At 32.3% G+C, this 27,312-nt stretch overlaps 1 protein-coding gene across 3 annotated transcripts in view; it reads left to right on the plus strand.

Annotated features, from left to right (window-relative positions):
• Positions 1 to 24,646, plus strand: part of PKN2 (protein kinase N2) — a 113,548-nt gene extending 88,902 nt beyond the window's left edge. For all 3 annotated transcript variants that reach the window (XM_074335099.2, XM_074335098.2, XM_019751766.3), the window contains 13 exons: positions 25 to 100; positions 665 to 839; positions 1,073 to 1,199; positions 1,550 to 1,680; positions 1,764 to 1,839; positions 1,918 to 2,009; positions 6,334 to 6,510; positions 10,857 to 10,919; positions 12,072 to 12,148; positions 15,501 to 15,643; positions 19,099 to 19,206; positions 19,618 to 19,698; positions 19,786 to 24,646. In XM_074335099.2, coding sequence (XP_074191200.1) covers positions 25 to 100; positions 665 to 839; positions 1,073 to 1,199; positions 1,550 to 1,680; positions 1,764 to 1,839; positions 1,918 to 2,009; positions 6,334 to 6,510; positions 10,857 to 10,919; positions 12,072 to 12,148; positions 15,501 to 15,643; positions 19,099 to 19,206; positions 19,618 to 19,698; positions 19,786 to 19,989 — 1,530 coding nt within the window. In that variant the 3' untranslated portion in view covers positions 19,990 to 24,646. The remainder of the gene's footprint in view (positions 1 to 24; positions 101 to 664; positions 840 to 1,072; positions 1,200 to 1,549; positions 1,681 to 1,763; positions 1,840 to 1,917; positions 2,010 to 6,333; positions 6,511 to 10,856; positions 10,920 to 12,071; positions 12,149 to 15,500; positions 15,644 to 19,098; positions 19,207 to 19,617; positions 19,699 to 19,785) is intronic.
• Positions 24,647 to 27,312: the final 2,666 nt, after the last annotated feature.

The raw sequence follows: 27,312 nt of genomic DNA on the forward strand, positions 1-27,312 counted from the left end.
CAGTTTGAATTTTCTTCACTGCAGGTTACCTTTTTTAATCCAGTTATTGAAAGAAGACCAAAACTCCAAAGACAAAAGAAAATTTTTTCAAAACAGCAAGGTAATTACTAAGAACTCAAATAACTATTTTGGTGTTTTTTTAAATATAGAAAATTTACATACTATTTAAAAAGTGATATCCATCTTTGTTTTTGTTATTGTTCATTCATTTCTAACTTCTTATTAAGGAACATTTCAAACATATCCATAAGTAGAGAGACTCGTGCAGTGTGCTGTCACTTAGCTTCAACAGTCAACTCATGGCCAGTTTTGTTTTACTATATTTCATTCACTCACTGCTTCCTCAGATTATTTGAAGCAAACCCAGATATCATTGATTTATCCTTAAGTATTACAGTTAGTATCTCTAAAAGATAAGAATCCTTTTTTTTTTTTAATCTTAACCACATATATTATTACTAGACTTTAAAAAACAGTTTCTACCTATTTATCTTTAAAACGATTTTTTGGTATTTTGCACTAGCCTTTAATAAATAGCTAACTGTTTTTTAAGTGCCAAATTTTGTTTGTTCTTCATAAATTATAAACCGATGAATTTTTAAATTATCGCTTTTGGTCATATATATAAATATTATTCTATTTTCTTTCTTCACAATATCCACAGGCAAAACATTTCTCAGAGCTCCTCAAATGAATATTAATATTGCCACTTGGGGAAGGCTAGTGAGAAGAGCAATTCCTACAGTAAATCATTCTGGCACCTTCAGCCCTCAAGCTCCTGTGCCTGCTACAGTGCCAGTGGTTGATGTACGCATGCCTGAACTAGCACCTCCAGCTAGGTATGCATCTAAGATTTTTTTAAGCATCAATTCCATGAAATAATTTTTTTTGACATTGGTACATATTGCTTACAGAGGGTATATTAAAAGTCACATTTTTTTTCCAAATGGTGTTTTGAAATTAGTGTGGTGCTTACTTTTAAAACAATAAAATTGTTTGTCTTAATTTTAAAGCTATTTAAAATACATATTTTTTATTACTGTTTTTGGTGAATTACTCTGTCTTCTATAAGTGATTCTACAGTAACCAAATTGGACTTTGATCTTGAACCTGAACCTCCTCCGGCCCCACCACGTGATTCTTCACTTGGAGAAATAAATGAATCTGCTGCATTAAGAGATTTGGATACACCAGGACAGGCAAGACATTTTAAACCTTGTATTTTCACCATTTGAATTCCCAATAAAATCATAGTGAATGAGGTATACATTTCAATTAATTAAAAGTTGCCTGTGTTTTGTGTTTCTCATGAGTGAAACAAAATCCTTTGGATGCTCATGGGCCCGTAGAGATGAAATAAGCTACTTAAGATAGAAGGAACATAAGAACATGGTTAATATTATATGACATATTGCCTGAAACACTCTTCATCTTCTGACTTGGTTAATATTTATATTGACTCTTGACATTTTTTCTTTAACTTTATCCTTACCAAACAAGTTGTTTCCTGAATGTTGCTATGATTTCATGAGTATTTAATATTTTACAGGATTCAGAAACTGGTTTTGATATTGAAAATGACAGAAATAGTGTACTTCCAAAATCTCAATCTGAATATGAACCTGATATTCCTCAATCAGGCCTAGAATATAGTGGTATTCGAGAACTTGAGGATAGAAGGTAAAGAATATGTACACAGCTTTGTTACTACATGTTTGGTCCCATACTTTTGGCTTATTTTTAATTGACATTACTGTTTTCAGATCTCAACAGATGTTCCAGTTTAATCTACAAGATTTCAGATGTTGTGCCGTCTTGGGTAGAGGACATTTTGGAAAGGTAATCTTTTACATTTTCTTGGAATACCTACAAAAGTAGTAGCCCAAATAGGAAATAATTATTTTAATCTCATTTCAGGTGCTTTTGGCTGAATATAAACACACAAATGAGATGTTTGCTATAAAAGCCCTAAAGAAAGGAGACATTGTGGCTCGAGATGAAGTAGATAGGTTAGTTTTTTTTAAACAAAATTGTTTATTTTTATGAAGTTGCGACTTAATATGAAAATCAATGTGTAGATTGCAATAGCAAAACTTTCTATTTCGTAATAATATGTGAAGAAACTATATAAATTAATGTACCTATACTTGACATATGGCAGGCATTAATTAAATACTGTTTTTCTTTTGGGCCAACTCCTTCTTTCCCTTCTTACAATTTACTGATTAGGGATACCAAGGAAAGATGATGAAATATTTAACCTAATTCTGTTAAGTTTTTTATGCTTGGAGATATTAAAGTGTTTATATGGAATAGGAACTGTTATTTAATTGTTGTTGGGTGAGGCTATTTCCCATTTCGTCTTACAGAAGTTATAAAATGTCATTTACAGATAATCTGCAGTTAACTGAATGGTTAATACATTCTGCTTTATACAATGCACTTATATTTGTTTTTTTCTCTTTCTTAAAATGATATTTTTGACCATAGCATCTTACCTTTCTGGGTTTAATAAATATAAATTGATATGGATACATCTATATATTATAATTATTAAAATGCCGGGACTTTGGGTATAATATTGTAATTAGGTTAGAGAATGTACTTTTAAAAGACTATCTTAAATAGGGTGATAAAATATGGAAATTATTGTATAACAAATAGCATACTTGTTGCAGAAAGAGGCTATCATTTGATATTTAGAAGTATTTTTCTTAGACCACTAGGAAGTATCAATTGATATTAATGGAAGACAGCCCTGTAAAATGAAAAGAGCCTACGGCTGTGAGTGAGAAGACTGATTTCTCTAGTCCTGATTGTTTCTTAATTAATCATTTGACCCTAGGGCAATTCATTGAACATCTGTGAGCCTCAATTACCCCACATATTTTTAAAAATATATTTTTTTAATACTCAGCCTACTGAATTGTATTAAGTGCCATATAGATATATCAAATTACTACTTTTAATGTTTTCTTTTTTCCATCGTATGGGAAAGTCTCTGAATTAGGATAGATCCTAAAAAATGAGGGTTTCCTTTGTATACAAATTTTTTTTCTTCTAGATTTGCCTATTTACTTTTTACCTGTTTCTCATACTCCTCAATTACATCAAAATAAACTCTTTCTTGACATTTAAAACTACTTCCAAAGGATTTTTGCTGAATATGCTTTAAAAGTATATTTTTATATGACATAAGTAGTTAAAACAAACCTTTAATCGCAGTGTCACTCTGTTTATAATTTCGCAGTGTCACTCTGTTTATAATTGCAATAATAATACAGTCAAATGTTCTTCTTTTCTGGAAAAATGTTTGCTTTGTTCCGAATCCGTCAATGGTAAATTCATTTGTTTCCTAAAATAATAGGAAACTGGTACTACCTCTGTTAATCCTGGTGTTTTATGTAGTTTATATAGCTTTCTGCTACATTGTTACCACTTTTTGCCAAATCTCTGTAGGAAACACTTTCTAATTAAATCTAGACAGAATAATATTAATATTGCTGTTAAAGAAGAATGTCCAGATCAGAGGATGGAGCTTTAGTTAGAACCACTCCTGAAAATTAATCTAGCTTTGGTGTAAAGTTTATGAGTAATCTTCCTCATCTAACTTTAGTTATGAATTCACATATTCGGTAACGTAGAAGTAAAATAATCTCCAGTAGAACTGGTACAGAAACATTTCAGAAATGGAAAATTTGGAGGGAGAAATAAAAATTGACTCTTAGAGAAGTTTAAGGAAGGCAGGGAAAAAAAAAGAAGAAGAACAATTAGAGGAAGGCAAGAAAAAAATTCAGAAAATAAAAAAGTAGACACTCAGGGCCGGCCCGGTGGCTCAGGCAGTTAGAGCTCCATGCTCCTAACTCCGAAGGCTGCCGGTTCGATTCCCACATGGGCCAGTGGGCTCTCAACTACAAGGTTGCGAGTTCAATTCCTCGAGTCCCGCAAGGGATGGTGGGCAGTGCCCCCTGCAATTAAAATTGAACACGGCACCTTGAGCTGAGCTGCCGCTGAGCTCCCGGATGGCTCCGTTTGTTGGAGTGTGTCCTCTCAACCACAAGGTTGCCTGTTCGACTCCCACAAGGGATGGCGGGCTGTGCCCCCTGCAACTAGCTATGGCAACTGGACCTGGGGCTGAGCTGCGCCCTCCACAACTAAGACTGAAAGGACAGCAACTTGAAGCTGAACGGCACCCTCCACAACGAAGATTGAAAGGACAACAACTTGACTTGGAAAAAAGTCCTGGAAGTACACACTGTTCCCCAATAAAGTCCTGTTCCCCTTCCCCAATAAAATCTTTAAAAAAAAAAAGTAGACACGCATATTTTTTTAAGTAATATACATGTATTACTTGCAAGTCTAAATAAACTAATTATCACTAAGCAGAATCGTTTATATTTACTTTCTAAATTTTCTTTCTCTACTCTGGATTTTATTAGTTTACTTAGAAAACTGCCCTTTTTTTTAATAGATCATAGAAAATTCCAAATTAACTTCTTTTTAAATGAACACAAATTATGGACTAACTCCAAAGTAATGTAATTCATGTACAAAAAGATCACATTTTCCACCTACAAATTAGTACAATGTTGTCTCTTAAGTCCCATCTTTCCCCAGTCCAGAGTGAGAATGTTAAATTTATGTTATTGTAATAGCTTCTCACTCAGCTTCATTTTCTTACTAGTTCATATTTTGAGACAATAGAATAGGGTTGGAAGTATGTGTTTATAGTCATACAACAAAAGCACAGCTAACCAGATTATACACATATAGAGAATTCAATTCTAAGACCTTAGCCTTATTAATGATGTGGTTTTCCACTGACCAAAATAACTGTTAAGTTTCTAGCATGTCTAATAATGTACTACACTCTAACGGAAGTGCACAAAAATAATGTTAGAATGGAACTAGTCACTTAATCAGAGACATAAGACAAATACACTAGTTATTTAAATAAAAGAGGTTACGTATGTTTGAGTTTAAAATAAATAATACAGAGTATAGCAGCTCACAGAAAGGGAACATCATGGTGTACTGATGGATTTAGGTAAGACCTTGTAAAGGAGATTGGATGTTTGCTATTATTGTGACAATTTGGGTCTATAGGGAGCCTTTCTCCTCTACCTAATAGCCTAAGATATCTATCCAGTCCTCATCAAAGAATTCCTAAGAATGACATTAAAACCACTTTAAGAGGCATTCTGATCAGTGATTCTCAATCTTTTACAATATTTACATGTTAAATACAAGTCTAACCTAATGTACATATAGTTGAGAATTAGTGATTCACCTATACATTTACCCATAGTGAATTAGTAATTCATCCATAAACTGTAGATAATGAAGAGACTATGTTTGTCATCTACTTGAGCCCAAAACATCTTACAGTTTGTTTTATTTCATCTGAGTATTTTATCTATATTACCCAAAATTTAGATTGACTTAGTAAATCAGTTGTTTTAGAATCCATCACATAGATCTTGCCCAATTGGACATTATTTTCCAATGCTACATTTAAATGGTGATAAAAATCAAAGCTATTAACTTTCTTTTTAATTTTCTTTTAGTTCCAAGTTGTATTTCAATATTTGATCTGGTTTTCTTCTACTTTGGATTTTAAATGGTTGGTTTACTAAATATTTTCAGAAAAGGAAGAGTAAAATTTTTTGCTATTTAGGCAAAATTAATGTTGCAGAGTCAGTAAATTTGAACATTGTTCTTTCTCTAGCAGCTTGTAAGAGTTCTTACAGGAAAAACCTGTAATTGCTTCTTGAAACATGTTATATAGAATTCTCCACGTTGCCTCTCTGTTTTCCAGTCAGCCTTCTAAATTAAAATTGTATGCAGCATATGTTTACGTCTCAACTTCATGTATTATATGATAAAATATTTGAATACTGTAACTTATGAATTAAAAATACTGTCTTTGAAATTACCTTGGTCACAAACTATATTTTTAAAATTATGCTTCAGGTTGCTAAATTCTCTCACCAATTCCTGATAAATTTTCACAGTTCACCCTAATTAAGCCTTTTTTATTAACTATAACCACTAGCCATATGTGTGCTATTTTGATACAGTCATTGTAAACTATGTAATCTTTGTCACACTAATCACGTATTTTAGTTTGCAGTAATATGTTTCAATTAAAGTTATATGTGTCAAGTAGACCAAATTTTTGAAAGCCTTTGTAGCAAAACTAAGACACATTTATGGTTTTAAAATTATAATAGTTAAGAACTTTGCTTATTTAGAGTTCAGTAATTTTTAAAGACTATTTACAACTAGAATTAAAAATGAAACCTTTTGACTTTTAAATGTTTTCTCTTACAGCTTGATGTGTGAAAAAAGAATTTTTGAAACTGTGAATAGTGTAAGGCATCCCTTTTTGGTGAACCTTTTTGCATGTTTCCAAACCAAAGAGCATGTTTGCTTTGTAATGGAATATGCTGCCGGTGGGGACCTAATGATGCACATTCATACTGATGTCTTTTCTGAACCAAGAGCTGTGTGAGTATGCTTTAGAATTTCTCTGAGTGGTTCATGACTAATTTCTTTCTGGGAAGGAAAAAAGCTCTCTGAATTAAATTTTTTTTCCCCAAATGGAAAATAGATCTCCGTAAGGACTGTTAAAGCTCTTTACTTACCTTTTCACAATATATAAATATATCTATTTTACTCTATTGTCCATGTTGAAAATTTCATGGATTACCCTAAATCGCACTTGATAATTTAGATATACCATTTAGGTTCAGTTTAGTAAAATATCTTTTTTTATTATTATTATTATTATTATTATTATTATTATTATTATATTTTCTCCCTAGGAATACCATCTAGGACCATGGCTTTAAATACCAATTATACTCAAAGTACATTGTTAATGAAAAAAGTGTAGAAGAGTCTCTATCATGTGTTTGTATGAAATATTTGTATTTGCATTTTAAAGGGTAATTTTAAAATATATATTTTAAGCCTTTGTATATGTTTACAATATCTCAAAGAATATAAAAGAAACTGGTATGCATATTGCACCCAATGAAAGACATAGAAAGCAGACTTCACTAGAACCTTCTTTGTAGTTTTTGAATTTGATATTACATGAAGGTTTTGCTTACTCAAATGCATAACAATAAATAATAGCAAACATTTGAGATTAAATATATATGTATATATATTTTTCCCCTAGTGTCATCTCAGTTATAGCTCTTAAGTGGTGGAGCTAGGATTTGAACCTAGGAAAGTGCTCTTAATAACTGTATTCTACATGCTGGTATTTACCAAATTTGTATCTCCAGCCCTGACCTCTCTCCTAAACTTCCTACTCTAACAACATTCAGTGGCCAACTGGACTTTTCTCTCGTGTGGCTAATAGCATTTCTCATTTAACTTCTCAAACTGAACTACTGGATTTTCCCATTTTCCCCCGACCTCACCTACTGCTCCCCAGGCCTCTCCTCTCCTAATCTCCATCTTATTTATTGAATGGCAGTACCATCAAAAAGTCTTTTCAAGCCGAAACACAGGGTGTCATTCTTGGTCCTCTTTCCCCTCACAGGCAACATCCAAATTACTAACAAATTCAATTAATTCTACCTCCAAAACATATCCCAAACCAATAGTAAACCTTTATTGCGTTTATTCTTGAGTTTTCATCACTTGTCTATATTCTGACAACTGACATTTATGTAGCATTTTCCCTTTCACTCCTTTGTTTGATTCTCATCATAACCATTACAGGTATATGGAGCAGATAGTAGACACTGTCATGCCTTCAATTTTCAGATAAAGAGATAGGAGGTTAGTTTTGAAGGATACGAAGCTTTCAAAAAGCAAAAGCCAGAAAGTAGTAGAAGGCTATTAGTAATTCTCTGAATATTTAAAAATTAATATTAATATTTAAAAATTAAAATCAGGGCTTCTAGACCATGCTTCACCCTGTGCTGCCATTGGAATTAGTTTTTGTTTTGTTATGTTTTTGTTTAGTTTTTTTTAAAAAGAGAGAAATATAAAATTCAGCTCTGCCTTAAGGAACTTTTATTTTTTCTGAGAATACAATTGATATACATAAATGAAACAAACCCAATGAAACACAAGAATAAAATACATTGCAGTAGTTCAGATCTGAAGTACCTCCCTCTAATTATTCAAATCTCACCTCAAATGCTGTTTCTTTGAAGGTCATTTTCTGAGTACCCTGTATAAAATACCACTATGTCACTAATGTCCAGATCAGGTCTCTCTATTCTGTTTTTCATTTTATTTTCTCCATATCACTTTATTTCTACCTGAAATCATCTTACGTGTTTATTTTTTACATTTTTATTGCCCGTCTCCCCTCACTTAAAGGGAGGAACAAGGACCATTTCTATTCTGTGTACTAGTGGAACACCTAGAAGAGTGGCTGGCACATACTAGGTGATTAGTGAATTTTTACTGACTGAGACAATAGAATCAAAATTAGTTTGATTCCTAGCTTTGCTGTTTTCTAGCTATGTGACTTTAGATAAATTACTGTCTCTGAAAGCTTCATTTTTCTGCTTCTGTAAAATATTTATCTTAAAAGCTTGATTTGAAGATTAAATAAGCTGATAAATGAGAATATTTAATAGTACCTGACACATAGTAAGCATTCAGTCAAATACATTTTTTAAACAGTATTACCCAATTATTTGTTAAGTTCAGTATCATTAGGACAGTCTGTTAACAAAGAATGAAACAAGAGAAATCAAAAGCATTTTTATAATTGTTACAATGTTTGTTTTACCACCAAAGTGAGTTCACTAAAAATTTACGTATAACTACCTTATTAATTTTAGAATCACATTTATCTTAATGGACTTTAGTTATAACTTTTAAACTTCTGATAAGTAATTATATAAGATCTAATGTATTATCAAATAAACATTTCTAAATAGTTATGTTTTAAAAGTCTCCCAAATTATGGTCCCATTTTTCATAAAAATAAACACAAAACTTAGCTCTGTTATCTACATGTGCATATAAATGCATTCTAAAAGTTTGAAGATCATTCACCAAACTGACAAGAGTAGTTATCTCTATGGATGTTAGTGGCATTAAGGTGAGATAAATAAATGAAATATTGTACTTTGTGCAGGAGTATTAAATGTATTTTATAGAGAAAATATGCATGTATTATATGTATAACTAAAAACTGATTTTCCTATTCAGCTATTCTACACTGAAGACAGATCTGCATTTTTAAATTTACTCATTTATTACCTACCTCCTCATTCAGTACACCTGCTGTATGTCAGGCATTATGCTAAGCATTTCATACAAACAATGAAAAAGACAAACATGGTCCTGTTCAAGAGTTAATATTCTCACTGGGCTTAAGTTTTCCTAAGATACAAACTCATTTATCCAATTTCTAGACCTCTTCACCTGCCCCAAGGCAATTCAGAGTCAACATGTCTAAAGCCCAATTCATTTTTCTCCACAAAAGTTTGGCTTCTTCTGTATTTTTTTTTTACCTATTCATTACATTGAGAAGGAAACCTTGAGAGTCGTCTTCAGCTTTTTTCTCTCCCTCATCCTCTGCAGCTAATGAGATACTAAGTCATGTCTTGCTAGTTTTCAAGTTTCTCTTGACTCCATCTCTTACTGTCTTTGTTGGCACTACATTGGAGATTCTCATGGTCTTCCACCTACACTGTCATAATAGCCTTATCTGTTATTTTTCCCTCTGGTATCTACCTACTTCTACTCCAACCTTTATACTACTATCAGAATAATCTGTCTAACATAAATCTGATCATCCTGCTCTGATTAAAATGGTTTGATTCTCTATCGCTAAGAGAAAAAATTTTGGTTTCCATAATATGACATTCAAGGTCCTTCACAGCTTGACACTAGGCTGTCTTTTCAGCCTGTCCTCCGCTACTTCTGCCCCATTCTTTATTTCAGCCACAGCAAGCTTGTTATTGGTTGTCAAACATTTTACGCCTTTCATACCTCAAATCCTTTCCCTCTTAGGGATTGCCTTGTATTTCCCCCATGAAAGTTCTACCGTATTTTGCCGCGCATAATGTGCATGTTTTTTGCCCAAATTTGTGAGGGAAAAACAGGGTGAGCGTTATACATGGGTAGTACTAATTCTGTATCTATATAAATGTTTTTAATTCTTTTATTTATGCTTATGAGTTACAAGTGTAAGTGTAGAAATCAGTAGTGAAATCCGTATGCAAAATAATACCCTGGAATACTATAATCACTTTTGTTAAACTTATGATGAACTTGCAATGAAGAAGAGTTCTTGGCCTTCTGTGATGCATAAATATTGTAAATGTATTACCAGTACATAAAATTTCTTGTACTTTGTATCTGTTCTTGTGTTTTGTAATTATTTGTTACATAATCTTATACCATAATATGTTTTTTAAAAATGCTAAAATTATTTTGTAATACAAAAAACAAATACCTAAATGTAAACAAATAAAAATTTGAATTAAAAAATTAAAATGAAAAATATTTTCCCTGAACATTTGGGCCAAAAATGTGGGTGCGCATTATACAATATATGGCAAAATACGGACTTTTCATACTGTCATTCTGCTCTTAATAGCATATTGTAATTTCTCCTACAGAACCAGGTCAAGTGTCTAGTCTAAGAACTACAGTGACTCCATCAGGCAAAGTTAATGGCTTCCATTGTAGAGATTGTATTTTCCTTATTTTTTTTTACCTCCAGTATTTAGCACATCTTACTATGTCTGGCACATAGTAAGAACTAAGTAAATATATGTGAAATTAGTTTACTACAGAATTCTGCTTTGAATCATAAAAAAGTAGTGGAATTTATTAAACTTTTTTAAATTTAATTCTTCAAACAGATTTTATGCTGCATGTGTTGTTCTTGGGTTGCAGTATTTACATGAACACAAAATTGTTTATAGGTAAGTAAAGTTTGGTACTTTCTAATGGCTTACTTTGGTATAAATTAGAATTAAAGATAATTAAGAAGGATATTTTGTGTTTAACCAGCTTCTTAATTTTCATTTAAGTGACCTCTAAAACAGTTAAACTCCATAACTTTGAAAGACATGGTTAACACAATACATATGTGATGAACCATTTAGTTCCTGAACCTCTACCCATTAATCAGAATAGTGAAATTATAAGTTGGCCTGTGATAACACAGTTTACCAACAATATTCATCCTGGTGAATATTTTACATTCAGTTGATCCACTGCAGAAAACTTCTATAGACTAGTGCTACTCACAATTTGTCCATGATAAGCTAAATAGCTTAGGCCAGAGTGTAAAACATTACCCTGCTGCCTTCATTAAGTCTTGCTGTCAGCTAAACAGTGTACTTGGTGACATAGCTGATTTATGTATGGCACAAGCTCCTTATCAGATTGCAGATCCATAAAGTAGCTCATAGCCCAGCAGCTAGTCTAGGGGCGACACTTAGAATAGCATTTCTCTAGACTAGACAAATTATGGGAGGGCTAGTCATAATTAGGAGACTATGAACATTAGTTTATTCAAACTTCTAACAATATTTTCAACGTGTTTCCTTGTCCTATTTTACTCAAAGGATAAAATATTTTCAACTTAATTTCTCATCAGTATGGACAGATAGCTATCTCTTTATTTTGAATTATTCTCTTAGAAAGTTAAACCTGCCCCTCCCCATACCTTATTTATACTGTTAGACATCTCATGGGTGATATGTAGGCAAACTTCAAACTTAAGTCAGATTATCGCAAATAACAAATTAATAAATTCTGAATTAAAGATTCTTGACCTTTCATGCTTTAAAATACATGTTTAAATCAATAAAAACAATCCTTTTTTAATACATTCTTCCTTTCTGTAGAACAGGGAGGAAATTATTCAGAAAATGTATTATGCAGCATAATGAAGTTTCCAAAAGGAAGAAAAATTAATGTTTGCAATGCAGCATTTAAATCTCAAATTGTAACTTGAAAAGTTGTTTTTAGTAAAAAGAAAGTATAGCTCTTGATGAAATGATTTCATTACTATATCTACTGATTTTATTGATTTTTTTTTTCATTGTGCATTTTTTTATCCTAAACAGAGATTTGAAGCTGGATAACTTATTGCTAGATACAGAAGGCTTTGTGAAAATTGCTGATTTTGGTCTTTGCAAAGAAGGTAATTAGACATCTTAAAGTTCCGTTTCTAATAGATTATTATTCCTTTGTACTTTTGTAGTTTTCAGGGTTGTCTATGGAAAGGAAAATTTATTTTTAATTTTAATTTAGTCTTTATTAAGACATTACAGATTGTTCATATAACCTAATTATGACATTAAGAATTCTGTGAATATGAATAAGGTTAGGTTTTCAGAAATCATACTATGAAACTAAGATTCTCCTTGATTAATATAATTCTATCACTACTCTAAGAAAACATTGGTTTAGTACCAAAGTTTTCACTTCACTGGGCCTGTACAGAGTGAATTACATAGGTCTAATAACTTCTCTCCAGCTTCTTAAGACTTTTAACATTCTTAAATAGAAAAAAAATGCATGTATCTCAAGAATCCTTTCAATATATTCAAAAGTCAATAAATAAGTAAACTGAGGAATTATGAATCAGAATCAGTATAAGAAAGTGTAAAGAACATGGCCGTAGGTACCAGATAGTCCTAGGTTTGAATTTCTGGCTCTGCCACTTATTTGCTCTGTGTCTTTGGACTAGTTACTTTTAACCTCATTTGGCCTATTTCCTCGGCTACAAAATAAATATAATCCTTCTTGTTTAGGAGTATTATGAGAATCAGAGATAAGTATGTGGCACAGTGCCTAACATATATTGGTATTCTTTACATTTAATATATTGTATTATAATGAACATTGTCTGTCTCCTCTACACTGGTAGCTGCTTGTTTCCATGGCACATAGTATACTGCTTGGCACATCTTAAGTATTCAGTGAATGTTGAATTAATAAGTGGATGGATGGATAGATGGATGGAAGGAAGGAAGGAAGAAAGCTCTGTAAGTGTATGTCCAGTAGTTAGCCACTGATCTCTTAATTACTGAATCCAGTAAAAGTTTTTTTCCTCTTATTGGACTTTTCTGTATTGGACATTGTTGATTTAAATGCTCTTGTACCTCAGAGTCTCTCCTTAGTCCATTGCTCTTCAGTGCTAGTTTTTAAATAGCAACTATATGCAAGTGATTCCCAAATCTGTTTCCTTTCCTAGCATATATATTCAACTGTCTACTAGACAGTTCTGCCTGAATAATCAGTAGGTACCTCAAATGCTATACAAACAAAAGTAGTTTCTTTTCTCAGATAGTTTAGTTCATACTTGATGGTGCCACAATCCTCTCAGTCTCCCAATTTGGAAATGTGAAATTATTTACTCTTGTCTTCTTCTCTACTTTCCACATCCAGTCAGTCGTCATATTGTGCTGACATCTACCTCCTTAATACATCTTAAATGTTTTACTTCCCTTCCATTACTGCCAACCATCATCTCGTTTTGACAAGACTAATAGCCTCTTAACCTTTCCTGCCTCTAGTCTTTTTCTCCCTCAAATCAGTCTACCATGTAATTGCAAAAATTCTAAAGGGGCCCACATAAATAGAAATCTGACTATGGCATTCCTCTGCTGAAAATCCTTCAATGGCAAAGATGTGATATGCGATGCCCTTCCTGATCTGCCTGCCAACCTACCCAGCCAGACCTCTTGCTGCTGTCTGCCTAGTACTTTCTGCTTCAGCAGCGATGAACTGCTTAGTCTATGTCTCTCCACCACTGTCACCCATCACAACTCTTATTTTCTGACTAATGTCTTCTCGTCCTTCAGACTCAACTCAGGTGTCACCTGCCTGCCAATAAAGTTGCCTGAGACTCGGCTCCTCTCCTATTCCAATCCCCAAGTCAGCTTTAGGAATCCTACTTTGCAGTGTTTCTATAATATCTTGTTCTTACTGTATCGTTAGAAAATTATAAATCTATGTCTGTTTTCCTCCAGTTTCATGGAAGCTCCTTAAAAACAAGAATTGTGTCTTACTCTCCTTTTTATGTTCTCACCCCTTGGCGTGGATGCCTAGGACGTAATAGGTACTCAGAAAAATACATATTCAATAACCAGACTCAGTAAATGTGTTTTTATTCATTATCAGAAGAATATATGCAGTATATTATAATAATAGCTAACAATTTTTGAGCACTTACTGTGTGCCAAGCACTTTACCAAATCCTTCTTATGCTTCATAGTCATCTAAATAACACAATCTTGTGAAGGTAGATAATAGTGTTAACCCCAACATATAGATGAGGAAACTAGGCTTTGAGGTAAGACAACTTTCCCAAGCTCTCATGGCTAACAAGTGGCAAAGCTGGAATTTAAACCCAGATCCTTATGACTCCATAGCCTGATGTTAACTACTTAAATGGAGTTTACCAATTTGAAATCCTAGATAATTGGGCCTACTTTCAACTTCTCTTAAAAACATCAAAACAGGAAAATTTATCAGAATAAATATATTTATCAGAATAATTGTATTACAATAATGAACATAATATACATGCATTACATTAAAATGTCACAGATGTATAATATTACTATTTAAAAACCAAGGGGAAAAAAGTATGACTTACGAGTCGTATGTAACATGTTCTAGTTGTGATCAGGGCACAGAATAAAAATCAAGAAACATTAGCTCTGTTTCCATCTTTGTTAACTTTTTCCTAATCTTGATCAACTCATTTAAAAGGGTTTTATAGAGCTTACATAGATATTGCATCAACTCTTTTTAAAAATAATATTCTACTGAAGAAAAAACAATATGACATTAAACAAATTTTGCCCCCCCCCCGAAAAAAACACCCTCACCCTAATGTGCTAATGTATTTAATTATGCCCTTCAGTCTTGGTATATAGACTTACAAATTCATTTAATATTTCAATCATTTAAAATATATATCTTTTTAAATTTAGAATGGCTAGCTTTTCTTTCAAGTTCTTTCATAAGAAAACACTTATATGAGCTTTTAACACTGGAATACATTGACACATTATCTTCAATGTTTAGAATATATATTTGATTAACATATTACTAAATTATGAAGAACATATATTTGAAAACTAGTTAGCTAAAATATTAATACCATATCTATATTATATGACACATTGGTGTCTTGATTTTCCAAGGGTTGCTATTTGGTATTTTCCAAACTATATTTAGTGTTATTTTTATAATGAAGCAAATAAAGTTACTTAAAAGATTGAATTGAAAAGATGATAGAAATTTAAATTAAAAAAAGTATGGAAATTTTATTTCAATTTACCTATTAAATAATAAAGTTGCTATTGCACAGTCTTCTCTATATCAGTCCTTAACATTTTCTTTAAAAATCTTTGATATATTTTGACTTTGATCACTATGCACTAATGTGCAACTTTAGCTTTGCTTCCTAAGGATATTTTCTAATTTTTATGCTAGATTTTTTTCTTTGCTAACAAATATTTAAATTTTACCTTTTTCAGGAATGGGATATGGAGATAGAACAAGTACATTTTGTGGCACTCCTGAATTTCTTGCCCCAGAAGTATTAACAGAAACATCCTATACAAGGGCTGTAGATTGGTGGGGCCTTGGTGTGCTTATATATGAAATGCTTGTTGGTGAGGTAAGCAGTACAAAATAGGTGAGAAAAAAAGAGGAAAGATGACTGAAAGAACAAAGGATGTCATTTATAAAACAACTTAATATGTCTCCTGTGTAAAACTTAAGTTTTATATATATACTAATAATTGCCTATGATTCTATATTACCATCACTGTCTTTTTTAGATTTTTATATTATCTGTGGAATGCATTGCCAATGCTTTGAAAATAGTTCCTTATATCTTGGTATTGCTATGGTTTTATGATTTTAAGATATACTAACATAACTGATCATTTCATACAAAATAGAATAACAGGAAGACTAATGAAAAAAATGTCCTCTATACCTGTAAAGAAAAGTCAGCTATATACCTTGGTCAAAAATAAATGTTACTTTTAATGTTTTCTTTAGATAAACTTGAAATAAATTTCTGGATATAACTTAGTTGTACACAGAAATTTTTACCACTTAGGAAACAGTGAATTATATCTAATAAATAAAGCAGTAATAAGAGGCTAATCTATTTTGTTACAAATTGTTGGAAATTATATAATACATGAGGGTGGAATTGGGAAAGAGTCAATATTTAGACAAGTAATTGAAAACTATTTAGAGGGGCTTGATAATCTCGAGATGCAAGCAAAATTATCTTGTGGGATTGGTTCATTGTTCTGCAGTTTCCCCAGTGCCAACAACCTTTCTTGGGCATTCTTGGCTTGGATAAATTAGTAGCTCAATGAATGAATAACTAAATTATTGAATGTCACAAATTTCTAAAGTTTTGCTATGTGCTTGTCATGTAGTGGCACTTATCACAAACAAATAAATGATTTCAATTCATCCAGTTGACAGCCCCTTTTGATATGTCAAATTGGAGTAAATAAATACTTGGAAAAGGCGGGAAAGAAATAGCTAATTAAAATATTTATCATGTGCGAAGCAACGTACTGTGTGCTTTATAAATATTAGCTCATTTAATTTTTTAGCAATGTTTAATGAGCTCAATACTAATTTACTCCCATTTTTAGATGTACAAATGGAAACGGAAAGAAGTTTAATAACTTGCTTAAAGTCACACAGCTATCATGTGGTGGAGCTTGGATTTTAAACTCTGGCTCTCTGGCTTCAGAACCTACCTCTAAACCATTATGCTTTGCTGCCTCCAGGGCAGGGTATTGAATCCACACTACCCAACCTTGTTTCTATTCTTACCGTGCGTGGTCGAGATGGTCGAGATCTGAATTTTTTACCTCTGTTTAGAAAAGCTGTTATATGGTGTTTTAGGATGGAAAGATGTATTTTATCCATAATCCACAGTTGTCTTTATTTTCTAAGAGTGCCATAAGTACTCGTAATAGTTGTTTCTGTAAGCTTTGGCATACTCGAAATCCCTTTTCAAAAAAGTAACATTTTTGTTGGTTTGTTTTTTTTAAGTGTGGTATTCAGTTACGTGTGAGATTTAACTAGGTTACCAAAAATTATATGCTTACTTAAAATTTACCCTCCATATTATAGATGACATACAAAGAATATGAGTTTATTGCAAACTACTACAGAATTAAGAGCCGATAGAGTCTACTTCCTCCTATTCTAAAGTGACTGGAGGATTGGGCAGTGAACAAGTGAGGAAGCTCCTATACTATATATTTTTTTAAAAGAGCTTCTAATTAATTAAGCTCCAATTACTAGGAGATAAAAGACAATGAAGCCAGCTATTCCTTCAGAAGTCCTTTATGCAATTCCATTTTTCCTTAGCACCTCCATAAGAGGGTAGTTGGGAAAAGAACTAAAAACTCATTAGTATACTTTATAATTTTATAGCATTGGTGAAATTTTTGCAATACTATTTAACTATAATAAAAGTGAAGTTTGGCTAAGGTTTTATGTCTCATTTCTATATTATTACAAATAATGGAACACTCACTGGATGTATCATGCATATTCAAATTTGTGTAAGTTTTGAAAACTAGAAAGACTCCAGGAATAAATTAATGTACCATGTCACCTTTCCCTGTGCCAAATGAGAGTGAAGGTATCAGAGAAGTTTAAAGGAACCTTAGATCCTGAATTTAGATGCTTGACATCTGAACAGACTATTGCATTTTTCTATGTGCTTCAGACACATTTGTTAGCCTTTTGTTGTTAGTCCTGTTCACTTATAATCTATTTGCATAAACAAGGAACTTTAACATCTTAACGAATATGAAGATGGATCTTCGCTATTTAGAGACTTATGGAATGATAGTTTTCAAATACAAAATTGATCAAATAGGAGACAAAAGCACTTTGTATTACCACGTGAAATTCTGATTGAGAATCCTTGTGAAATAGAATTTTCCCCAATTTGTTACTATCCGAGAAAGAAATTATATTGTCCCATATAGTAGGTATTTGATTTACGTGTTTTGAATAAATGAATGAATAAATAAACCAAAGTTTTTATAACTGAGAAATTTGAAATTATGTTAGATATGAACAATAGGATGGGCAGCTTCAGCTTCCGGAAGTTGAGTTCTGAATTCATTTTCACAGAATCCTCCGGTCAAAGATCCCTCTCTTTGCATTGATAACTGTTTGCTGCTTGGTCCTCATTCTTTAATACCTTACAAAAAAGAAGGAGTCAAAAATCTAAGCCATCTGAAATTCTGAAGTAATAAGTCATATTTCATAGCCCCGTTTTCCACATGGTTGAGAATGTATCCCTTTATACATCATATTGTTGTACTGAATGTAATTTATCTACTTTTTTATGACTCAGTCTTATTGTCATTATGAGTAATAATTTTAATATTCTGCTTACTAAAATGCCCCGAGATCTGTTGCATATAGAGCATTAAATAGGCCTAGAAATATGTGCTTTTTGAGTTCCTTTCAGTTTAAGTTTTTTTGGCAGCTGCTGCTTAGTGCAGTCATTATGTCTGCAAAATTTCTAATTGTGTTTTGCAACCATTAATTTGCTATTGACTGTGAAATTTAAAGCACATCCATATCTGATGTATTTCCACAAACTCTGTGCTTTCCTCTGTAGTAATGCTTATTACCATATTCCCCTTAACAATTTCCTTCTTTCTTTCCACAATACTGAGCTCTTGAGGATTGTATCTAGTATGTAAATATTTCCCACTATCTGTTAGGTATTCAAAATATTGACTGGCCAGATAAATGAATAAATGGATGAAATAAAATAGAATGGAATTAAATTATATGAAAAACGATATTATATAATATAATCAAATTTGTTATTAAGGTCCGTGAAATAAATTGAAGGAAGATTGCAGTAAGAATGTATGGGATATCCTCTGGGTAATAGATACATGTCTGTTTTGACTTCTTATAATCCTTGTATGTTTGGTGTTTTGGTGGGTTTGGTTTTTTGTTTTTGTTTTTGCTACCTGGTTCTTGATTGTACTTTGGATAGGTTATAAGACTTTACTGTATTGAAACTTATTTTGACTTACTCAGAGATATTTCTTCTAGTCTCCCTTTCCTGGTGATGATGAAGAGGAGGTTTTTGACAGTATTGTAAATGATGAAGTAAGGTATCCAAGGTTCTTATCTACAGAAGCCATTTCAATAATGAGAAGGGTAAGAATTAATGGTTTATAAACTACTTAAACTTTTTATATTGAAGGACATTTCCCAAAAGAACTTTAGAAATTTTTCTGTGAATAGATGTTGCATGGTTTAGACCAGGGGTGTCCAAACTTTTTTCAACGTTTTTCACCAAGGGCCATATGCGGTAAAATACACAAACAGCCGGGCCACTCGAGGTGAAGTACGTATTGCCTCAACTGGTTTATTTAAGTAAACTAAATATATTTTTGAAATTTGCTGCGGGTCAATAAAAAATGGATTGCGAGCCGCAGTTGGCCTGCGGTCCACAGTTTGGACACCCCTGGTTTAGACAAATACCAAAAATTAAAATCTAAATCTTTGCAAGTTAAGAGAATCCTTATCAGTGAATTCGCTGGTTTTAACTTCTTTATTTTGTGTTAGCTATTAAGAAGAAATCCTGAGAGGCGCCTTGGAGCTGGTGAGAAAGACGCAGAGGATGTCAAAAAGCACCCATTTTTCCGGGTAAGTATGAAAGTTTAAGTTTTTTTATGGAACTGTAGCAATTGGGAATAGGAAACTCAACTGGTCTTTTTATATTTTGTAATCCAGCTAATTGATTGGAGTGCTCTGATGGACAAAAAAGTAAAGCCGCCATTTGTACCTACCATTAGAGGACGGGAAGACGTTAGTAATTTTGATGATGAATTTACCTCAGAAGCACCTATTCTGACTCCACCTCGAGAACCAAGGATACTTTCAGAAGAGGAGCAAGAAATGTTCAGAGATTTTGACTACATTGCTGATTGGTGTTAAGTTCCTAGACACTGTGAAACCAAGCAGACTGACTCACACGATGACCTCTTAAAAATAGCAACCCTTCATTTGCTCTCTGTGCCACCAATAGCTTCTGATTTTTTCTTTTTCTTTTTTTTTTTTTTAACACACAAAGATTTGTTTGAAAAGTACTTTTAATACCTTCTTGAAAAGTGGCTTCTCAATGTATTTTCAACATAAATCTGAGCACTGGAAACAGTTTCATGGAGTTTAAGCTGAATGAGCATCAGCCATGAAAATCGATCACAAGTTAATGCTTTTGGATCAATAATCTATTGTTTTTTAAAAAGAGGGAAGAAAATCACTCCTCTGCAGTCCCTGTCTTTGCCGTATACCTGCCTTAAGTGAAAGGAAAATTAATCAGTTAACTTCACTTAGCTATATTTTTATAAAGAAAAAAAGGCTTGGGATGCTATTACTATTCACACATAGTATAATTCTGTTTGAGTAAGGCAAATGCTCTTATTTTTTTAAAGAAATTAGTGTAATAATCAAAAATGTAGTGGTAGTTGTGCACATTTTCAGGCTTTTTTGTAATGAAATGAATTGATGTTTTATAAATTTTCTATATTTATTAGGAGAAAATTTTTTATTGCCTTATCTTTACCAACCATGTAACAGAACCTCACAGTTTTCCAACAGAGCTACTTGCCAAACAATTTTTTGTTTATTGAACCAAGCTGAAATGAACAGGAACAAGCAAACATCAGCATTTACTTAAAATTTTAAGAATGAGGACTTCTGATTATCCTGAACCAAGATACTGTGTTACCTATATGCATTCCCAAAGTCTAGACACTCAGTGTGTTCAGTCATACCTTCTTCCAAAATCAGTGAACTGATTACTCCTTTTTTTGTATTGTACGTTTATCAACCTAGTTCATCTTGTTCTGTGTCTACTGTAGAAGGGAACTATATCTTTGTTAAAACGTAGGGATTATCATTGTATACATGCTGTGAACATGTATATGTGCAAGTTGTAATGTATTCTATGTTGTAGGTTTATTATTTAATTTCACCACTTCATCACTTTTGTACAGTGGCCAAGCAGACACCTCAAACTCCAGCATTTACATTAAGTGAATTTGCAGACTTTAGGTCACTGGATCCAGATTTTATATTGGCAGTTACTAAGGGCAAAAGCAATATATTGTAACAGAATGTATAAATATTTTTGATAAAACAGTCTATATTTTATAAAAATTACAACACTAAAACTGTACCTCAAAAGTCTCAAAAATAATTTGATCAAATACTTTTTAAAACTCATCAGAGGATCCTTTTGTGGCTTTTTTAATGTTCTTACAGGAAAGTCTTTTTGCAAGCCATGACTTTTCTACTTGCCTGGAGTTTTTTGGGTTTTTTTTGTTTGTTTGTTTTTCCCTTCTGGTCCATGACTTCATTGTTTTTCCTTAGTTCAATAATAACATCTTTGATTCTGTGCTTATTAGCATGTTAGGGTCATCATACCTCAGGAACTGAAATTAACCATTTTAATCACAGTGAATTCATGTCTTAAAAATTGTTCAAGTTTAAATCCTATGAGAAACATGAAAGCACATTTGTTTATAGAATTGAGCTAAAAACATTTATAAATATTTCAGCCTTCCCAGGGTGTGTTGGCATGTTCTTTTTATATTCTAAGAACAATTAAAATTGTTCAGAGATAATTTGTATTTTCTTTCAAATTGATTATTACCCAAGATCCTTTGGGGGATAATCTCACAGAAGGAGCAATATGTTGTTTAAAGTTATTTTTAAATGCCAGTTAACTTTTGGTAAATGACAGTAGAAGATCTTAGATTAACTGGCTGGCTTTAATTTAAACAGTATTAACACAACATTAAAAAAACACTACATCCTTTTGAGGTACAGTCTGTTCACCTTTTCTGGTTCTCAGATATGCATAAAAAGCAATGTCTAAAATAGGCTTTTAGCATTAAAAACTGACATAGCGTTTTGTAACTACACAGTGTACAGAAATTTTTTTAATTGAAGTCAATCACTAAAAAAATTAGAGGGCAGGGTATATTCACACAATTAAGCTGAAGAAAGCACTAATTTTGTCTGTAGTTTTTAAAATATATATATTTTAGTCAGATTTTAAAATTTTAAACTCTATAGAATGTAAATATATTTTGCTATTACTGTATGTATAAGTGACTGCTCAAGCACTTTGTAAGGAAATTAGGATATTTTAGAATGGTACACTATGCATTCAAATGAATTGTGCCTTTAACTATGTCATTCTAAGAGAAAAAGTGTTTTGCAGTCATAAATTACCACAAATGCACAAATTAAAGTTTAAATAGATTGTAATTTGTAACTTTGTTTTTAAGTATTATTTCCTTTTGGAAACTTCCTATTGATGAAAATATGCATTAGCTTTACTATATTCAAGATTTCAAAGAGTATTTAACTTTAGTTAGCCTTCTTGCAAGCACTTTTTGTCCTGGGGAAAGGTAAAATCATGAAGATTCAAAGCAAGTTGTTCTCTTTGGTAATAATGGGAAAACTTTACCTCTTACTCCTGCAAGATCAGAAGCATCTTTCATTCAATGGATATTTATGCCTTCTGTATGCTAGACACAGGATAGAAAGGTGGGGGGAACAACTTCAAAGTGTTCAAAAATAAAGAACTATGCATTAATGCTGAAATGCAAGCACCAGTATTATATGTACTTTTCTCTTGTTTGAGATTATTTTATTTTAGGACCTGACCTTTCAGAAAGTAGGTAAATGGAAACAGAGTACTAGCCATTTTATAGCCATCTTATTCAAAAATTGCAATGGAAAATTTTAGAAACATAATCCTTGTTTTCCCTATAACACAAATTGGGGTGATAATGGAATTATTTCCATTATGTGTTGACTAGGTGAATGCTGCATTATAGATTCAAATTAACAAAATTTTCACAGGTGCTGCTGATCTTCCAAAAAAACAGGGTATGACAAACCCAAAGGATCAAATGCCAATCCATAGATCATAATCTTAATTTAGAATTCTTATTTACCTTCTAGCTATCATTTGAGATCTAGTGTTTGTCTGAGATATTAGGTGCGCGTGCACGTGTGTGTATGTGTGTGTGTGTGTAAACATATGCGAATATGTGCATATATGAATAGAGAGGTTTTAAAAAAGTGTCAGAAATCTTCCATAATTCCCTCTTATAGTATCATACCTAAGTAGAAGCTCTAAGACCTCCTCAAGGTCTCATTAAAGGTACAAGTGGTCTCCAGCAACCTCTCACCCCAAAACAAGCAAAGAAATTTGGGCATGAATCTGGACAAGCTAAGGCTTCAGCACCAAAGAGTTAAGGAGTTCCCAAGCACCAGAGTGAGACTACTCAGACGTTGGGACTGGAAGCTGAGTCCACAGAGTACGCCTGAGAAGTAGGAAGTTGGAGAGGGTAAGAGCGGGAATGACAGGGAGCTGTCTTTGGAAGTGCAGGCACCCGGAAGAATGCCAACGATAGAGTCCTATAGCAATCCCATTATGAAGGTAACAAACCTTGCAATAGCTGTAGAACTTACATTCTGTTGTAAAATCCTCAAGTTATAGCTTGCAAGTCATTCTCTTTCTACAGTAGAATCAAATGCTTTCTGAAGGAAAGCTTCTCCAAGATGAGAACATAGGACTTCCACAGATTAAGTAATACACCTAGTCAAAGATCACCAAACCCATGAGAGAAAGCAAGCTACCTTGAATGAGAACCAACAAAAATAGTAAATTTAGACATCCCTCCAAAAGATTGCCAATATTAGAATTTTTAGATAAAATACGTAAAAAAGTTATATATAAATGTTTATATACCTAAAATTACCACGATAAACATGTAAAGTGAAATTTTAAAGATATTAACATTTTTTTAAATCCAAAAATGAAAAATATAATTGATCAAATTTGAAACTTAGAGGAAGAGTTAACAGTAGATTAGATAGCTGAAGAGAAAACTAGAGAACATGTCTGAAAAATCAATCCTATGTAAGAAATTGAAAATATGAAAGGAAGGTTAAGAACATGGATGATATAACAAGACCCACAAGGAAATCATTGAAGAGAAGCAATATTGAAAGAGACGCAAATTGACCAGAGATGAAAAAGAAGTAAAATATTCTCCATATAGGATAAATATAAATAAATTTACGCATGGAACTATTGTAGTGAAACTGCAAACCACCAAAAACAATATCTTGGATCTACCTGGAGAAAAGGGACTAATTGTCTATAAAGGAAAGACTAACAGCTGGCTTCTCAATAGCTACAGTAGAAGCAGTGGAATATTGTCTTCAGAGCATTGGAAAACAAAATGTCAACCTGAAATTGTGTAGATAGTAATTTTTGTTTTTTAAGGATGAGAGCAAATAAAAGATTTTTTAAAAAGGAGGTACCATTTCACATCTGTTAGAATGGCTATTATCAACAAGACAAGTAATAACAAGTGTTGGAGAGGCTATGAAGAAAAAGAAACACTACTGGTGGGAAAGTAAACTGGTACAGACACTATGGAAAATGGTATGGAGACTCCTCAAAAAATTAAGAATATAATTACCATAAGGCCCAGCAATCCCTCTTCTGGGTTTCTCCCCAAAATACCTGAAAACATTTATCCTTAAAGATATATGTACTGCTATGTTCATTTCAACATTCACAGGACCAAGACATGGAAACAACCAAAGTGTCCTTCAATAGATGATTGGAAAGATGTGGTACATAAATACAATGGAATACTGCTCAGCCATACGAAAAAGATGAAATACTGCCATTTGGGATGACATGGATGGATCTTGAGATGATGCTAGGTGGAAAAAGTCAAGAACCATATGACTCATACATGGGATATAAAACTGAAAGCAGCAAACAAACGAAAACTCGGACAATAGTTTAGTTGTTACCAGAGGGTGAGGGGGGAAGATGGGTGCTAGAAGAGGTAAAGGTCAAATATGTGATGATGGAGGGAGAATTGACTTTGGGTGGTGGCCACACAATGCAATACATAGATGTATTTTAGAATTGTACCTTTGTAATCTATATATATAAATTTTACTAACCAATGTCACTCCAATAAATTTAAATTTTTTTAAAAGGAAGGTTTATTATCATGGTTTCTACTCTAAAGGAAGTGCTTCAGCAAGAAGTAAAATAATCCCAGAATGATGATCTAAGATAGAAAAAAAGGCTTTTGAATGAATACAGTGGTAAACTCTTGGTTAAATCTAAATAAACCAAATCAATAGGTAGGTTTTGTTATAGACGGTGAAAAACCTGAAATAGGGAAGATGTGAGCTAAAGTATTCCTATTGTTGGGGTGTTGAAGTATTGATTCACTCTAAGTGTACATCATAAAATGTCAAGGATATCAGAATGTAATACATACCAATTCCAAACCAAAAGCTAAGATGGTAGAAGTAAATTCAAATGTATCAATAATCACAATAAATGTAAATGGAGTAAACTCACTAGTTAAAAGTGCGGTATAATTTTTTTTTAAATCTGGCTTTAATACTTAAAAAATGATACATGAAAAATATAAGCACTTAGAGAAGTTAAAAGTATGAGGGAAAATGTATGGTGCAAAATGCTAAATCAAGCTATACTTATTAAAACAGATTTTAGGCCCATCATGAAAAAATATCACCAAAAGTAGAGTGTTTCTACATAATGATAAAAGTTCAACTAGCCAAAAAGATATAATTCTAAGCATGTATGTCTCTAATAAAATAGTCTCCAAATACATAAAGCAGAAATTGTTAGAGCTACTTAAAAAAGCTAACAAATACTTATTGGGGTGGTGGAAGATCTCAACTAGCTCACATTATTGGACAATGGACTTTTAAAAATCAGCAGAGATATAGAATGTTTGGAAAAAACAGTAAGCTTGATCCAATGGATATAAATGGAATTCAACAATGAGCAACTAAGATTTCACATTCTTTTGAAGTACACATGGAAGCATTTATAAAAACTGAGCCATGAAACAAATTGCAGAAAACAACAAAGTATAGTTAAGCCAATTGTATTTTCTAACTGGTTAGAACAAAGATTTTAAAGTATATATTTGAAAAAGAAATAGATCAAGGGAAGATATAATAGTGGTAATTAAATAGCTGAATAATGGTAAAAACATTACATACCAAAACTTGGGATACAGCAAAAGTGGTTCTTCTAGGGAACTTGATAAACTAAATGCTTATTAGAAAAAGGAAGGTTAAAAATTGATCAGATTGTAAAAACCACGTATGGTGTCAGATGGGTACTACATGTATCGGGGATCACGTCATAAATTATATAAATGCCTAATCACTGCGCTATATGCCTGAAACTAATATAAAATAATATTTAATGTCATATATGGGACTTAAATATATATATGGGATGAAAAGTACCGCATAGGGAAAATAGTGATGTATGATGGAATAGCTATGTATGATGCCAGATGGGTAATGAGCTTGTTAGGGTTATCATTTTGAGGGGTGTAAATGTCTAATCATTATGTTGTTTTGTACAACTGAAAGAAATTTTAATAATTGATCAAATTGTTCAGTTTAAGAAGCTAGGAATAGAACAAAAGAGTAAACAAAGTGATAAACAATATAACAAAACTCTTTAAGAATGCTAACAAAATAGACACAGCTCTGAAAAGATAAAAAAATGAAAGAAGGCATGAATACTGTCATAAGTGAAAATACAAATACAGCAAAGGTGTTTTTTTTCTAATTAAAAATACTTTCAAAGTTTTTAAACGGGATAATTTTTGAGAAATAAAAGTACTAACCTAGGAAGATGTTAAAGACTGAGTAAACACATAATTATTAAAGAAATAAAAGCAGAAGTTAGTCTTTCCACAAAGAAAATACTGGGTTTGGTTATTTTTGATGTAATGGGAAAAAGTTACATCTCCTAACACATTCTATGAATTCAGTATAATCTAGATAACAAACTATATAAGAAGAGTATGTTACTAGCAGATTTCACTCATGAATATTGATACAAAATACTAAACAAAATATTACTAAATCAGATTCATTAATGGATGAAAAAAGCTTAGTAAATTGGGTTTATCCTAGTAGTGCAAGGATGGCTTAATATTAGAAAATCTATAATTGTCATTTGCCATATCAGATTAAAGGAGGAAAAATAATCTAGAAAAAGCTGATAACAATCCTGTGGTTTTTTTAAAAAAATTGGGGGTGGGGGGTGCAGGATACATGTAGGGTTTCCTTAAACTGATAAATAGTACCTATATTTAAAAAAAAAAAACTAAAGACTATGGCATCATCCCATGTGAGGAAATACTAGAA

This window comes from Rhinolophus sinicus, chromosome 14 (genome assembly GCF_057876585.1).
Source record: "Rhinolophus sinicus isolate RSI-liver-muscle chromosome 14, RSI-T2T, whole genome shotgun sequence".
Lineage (NCBI taxonomy): Eukaryota > Metazoa > Chordata > Mammalia > Chiroptera > Rhinolophidae > Rhinolophus > Rhinolophus sinicus.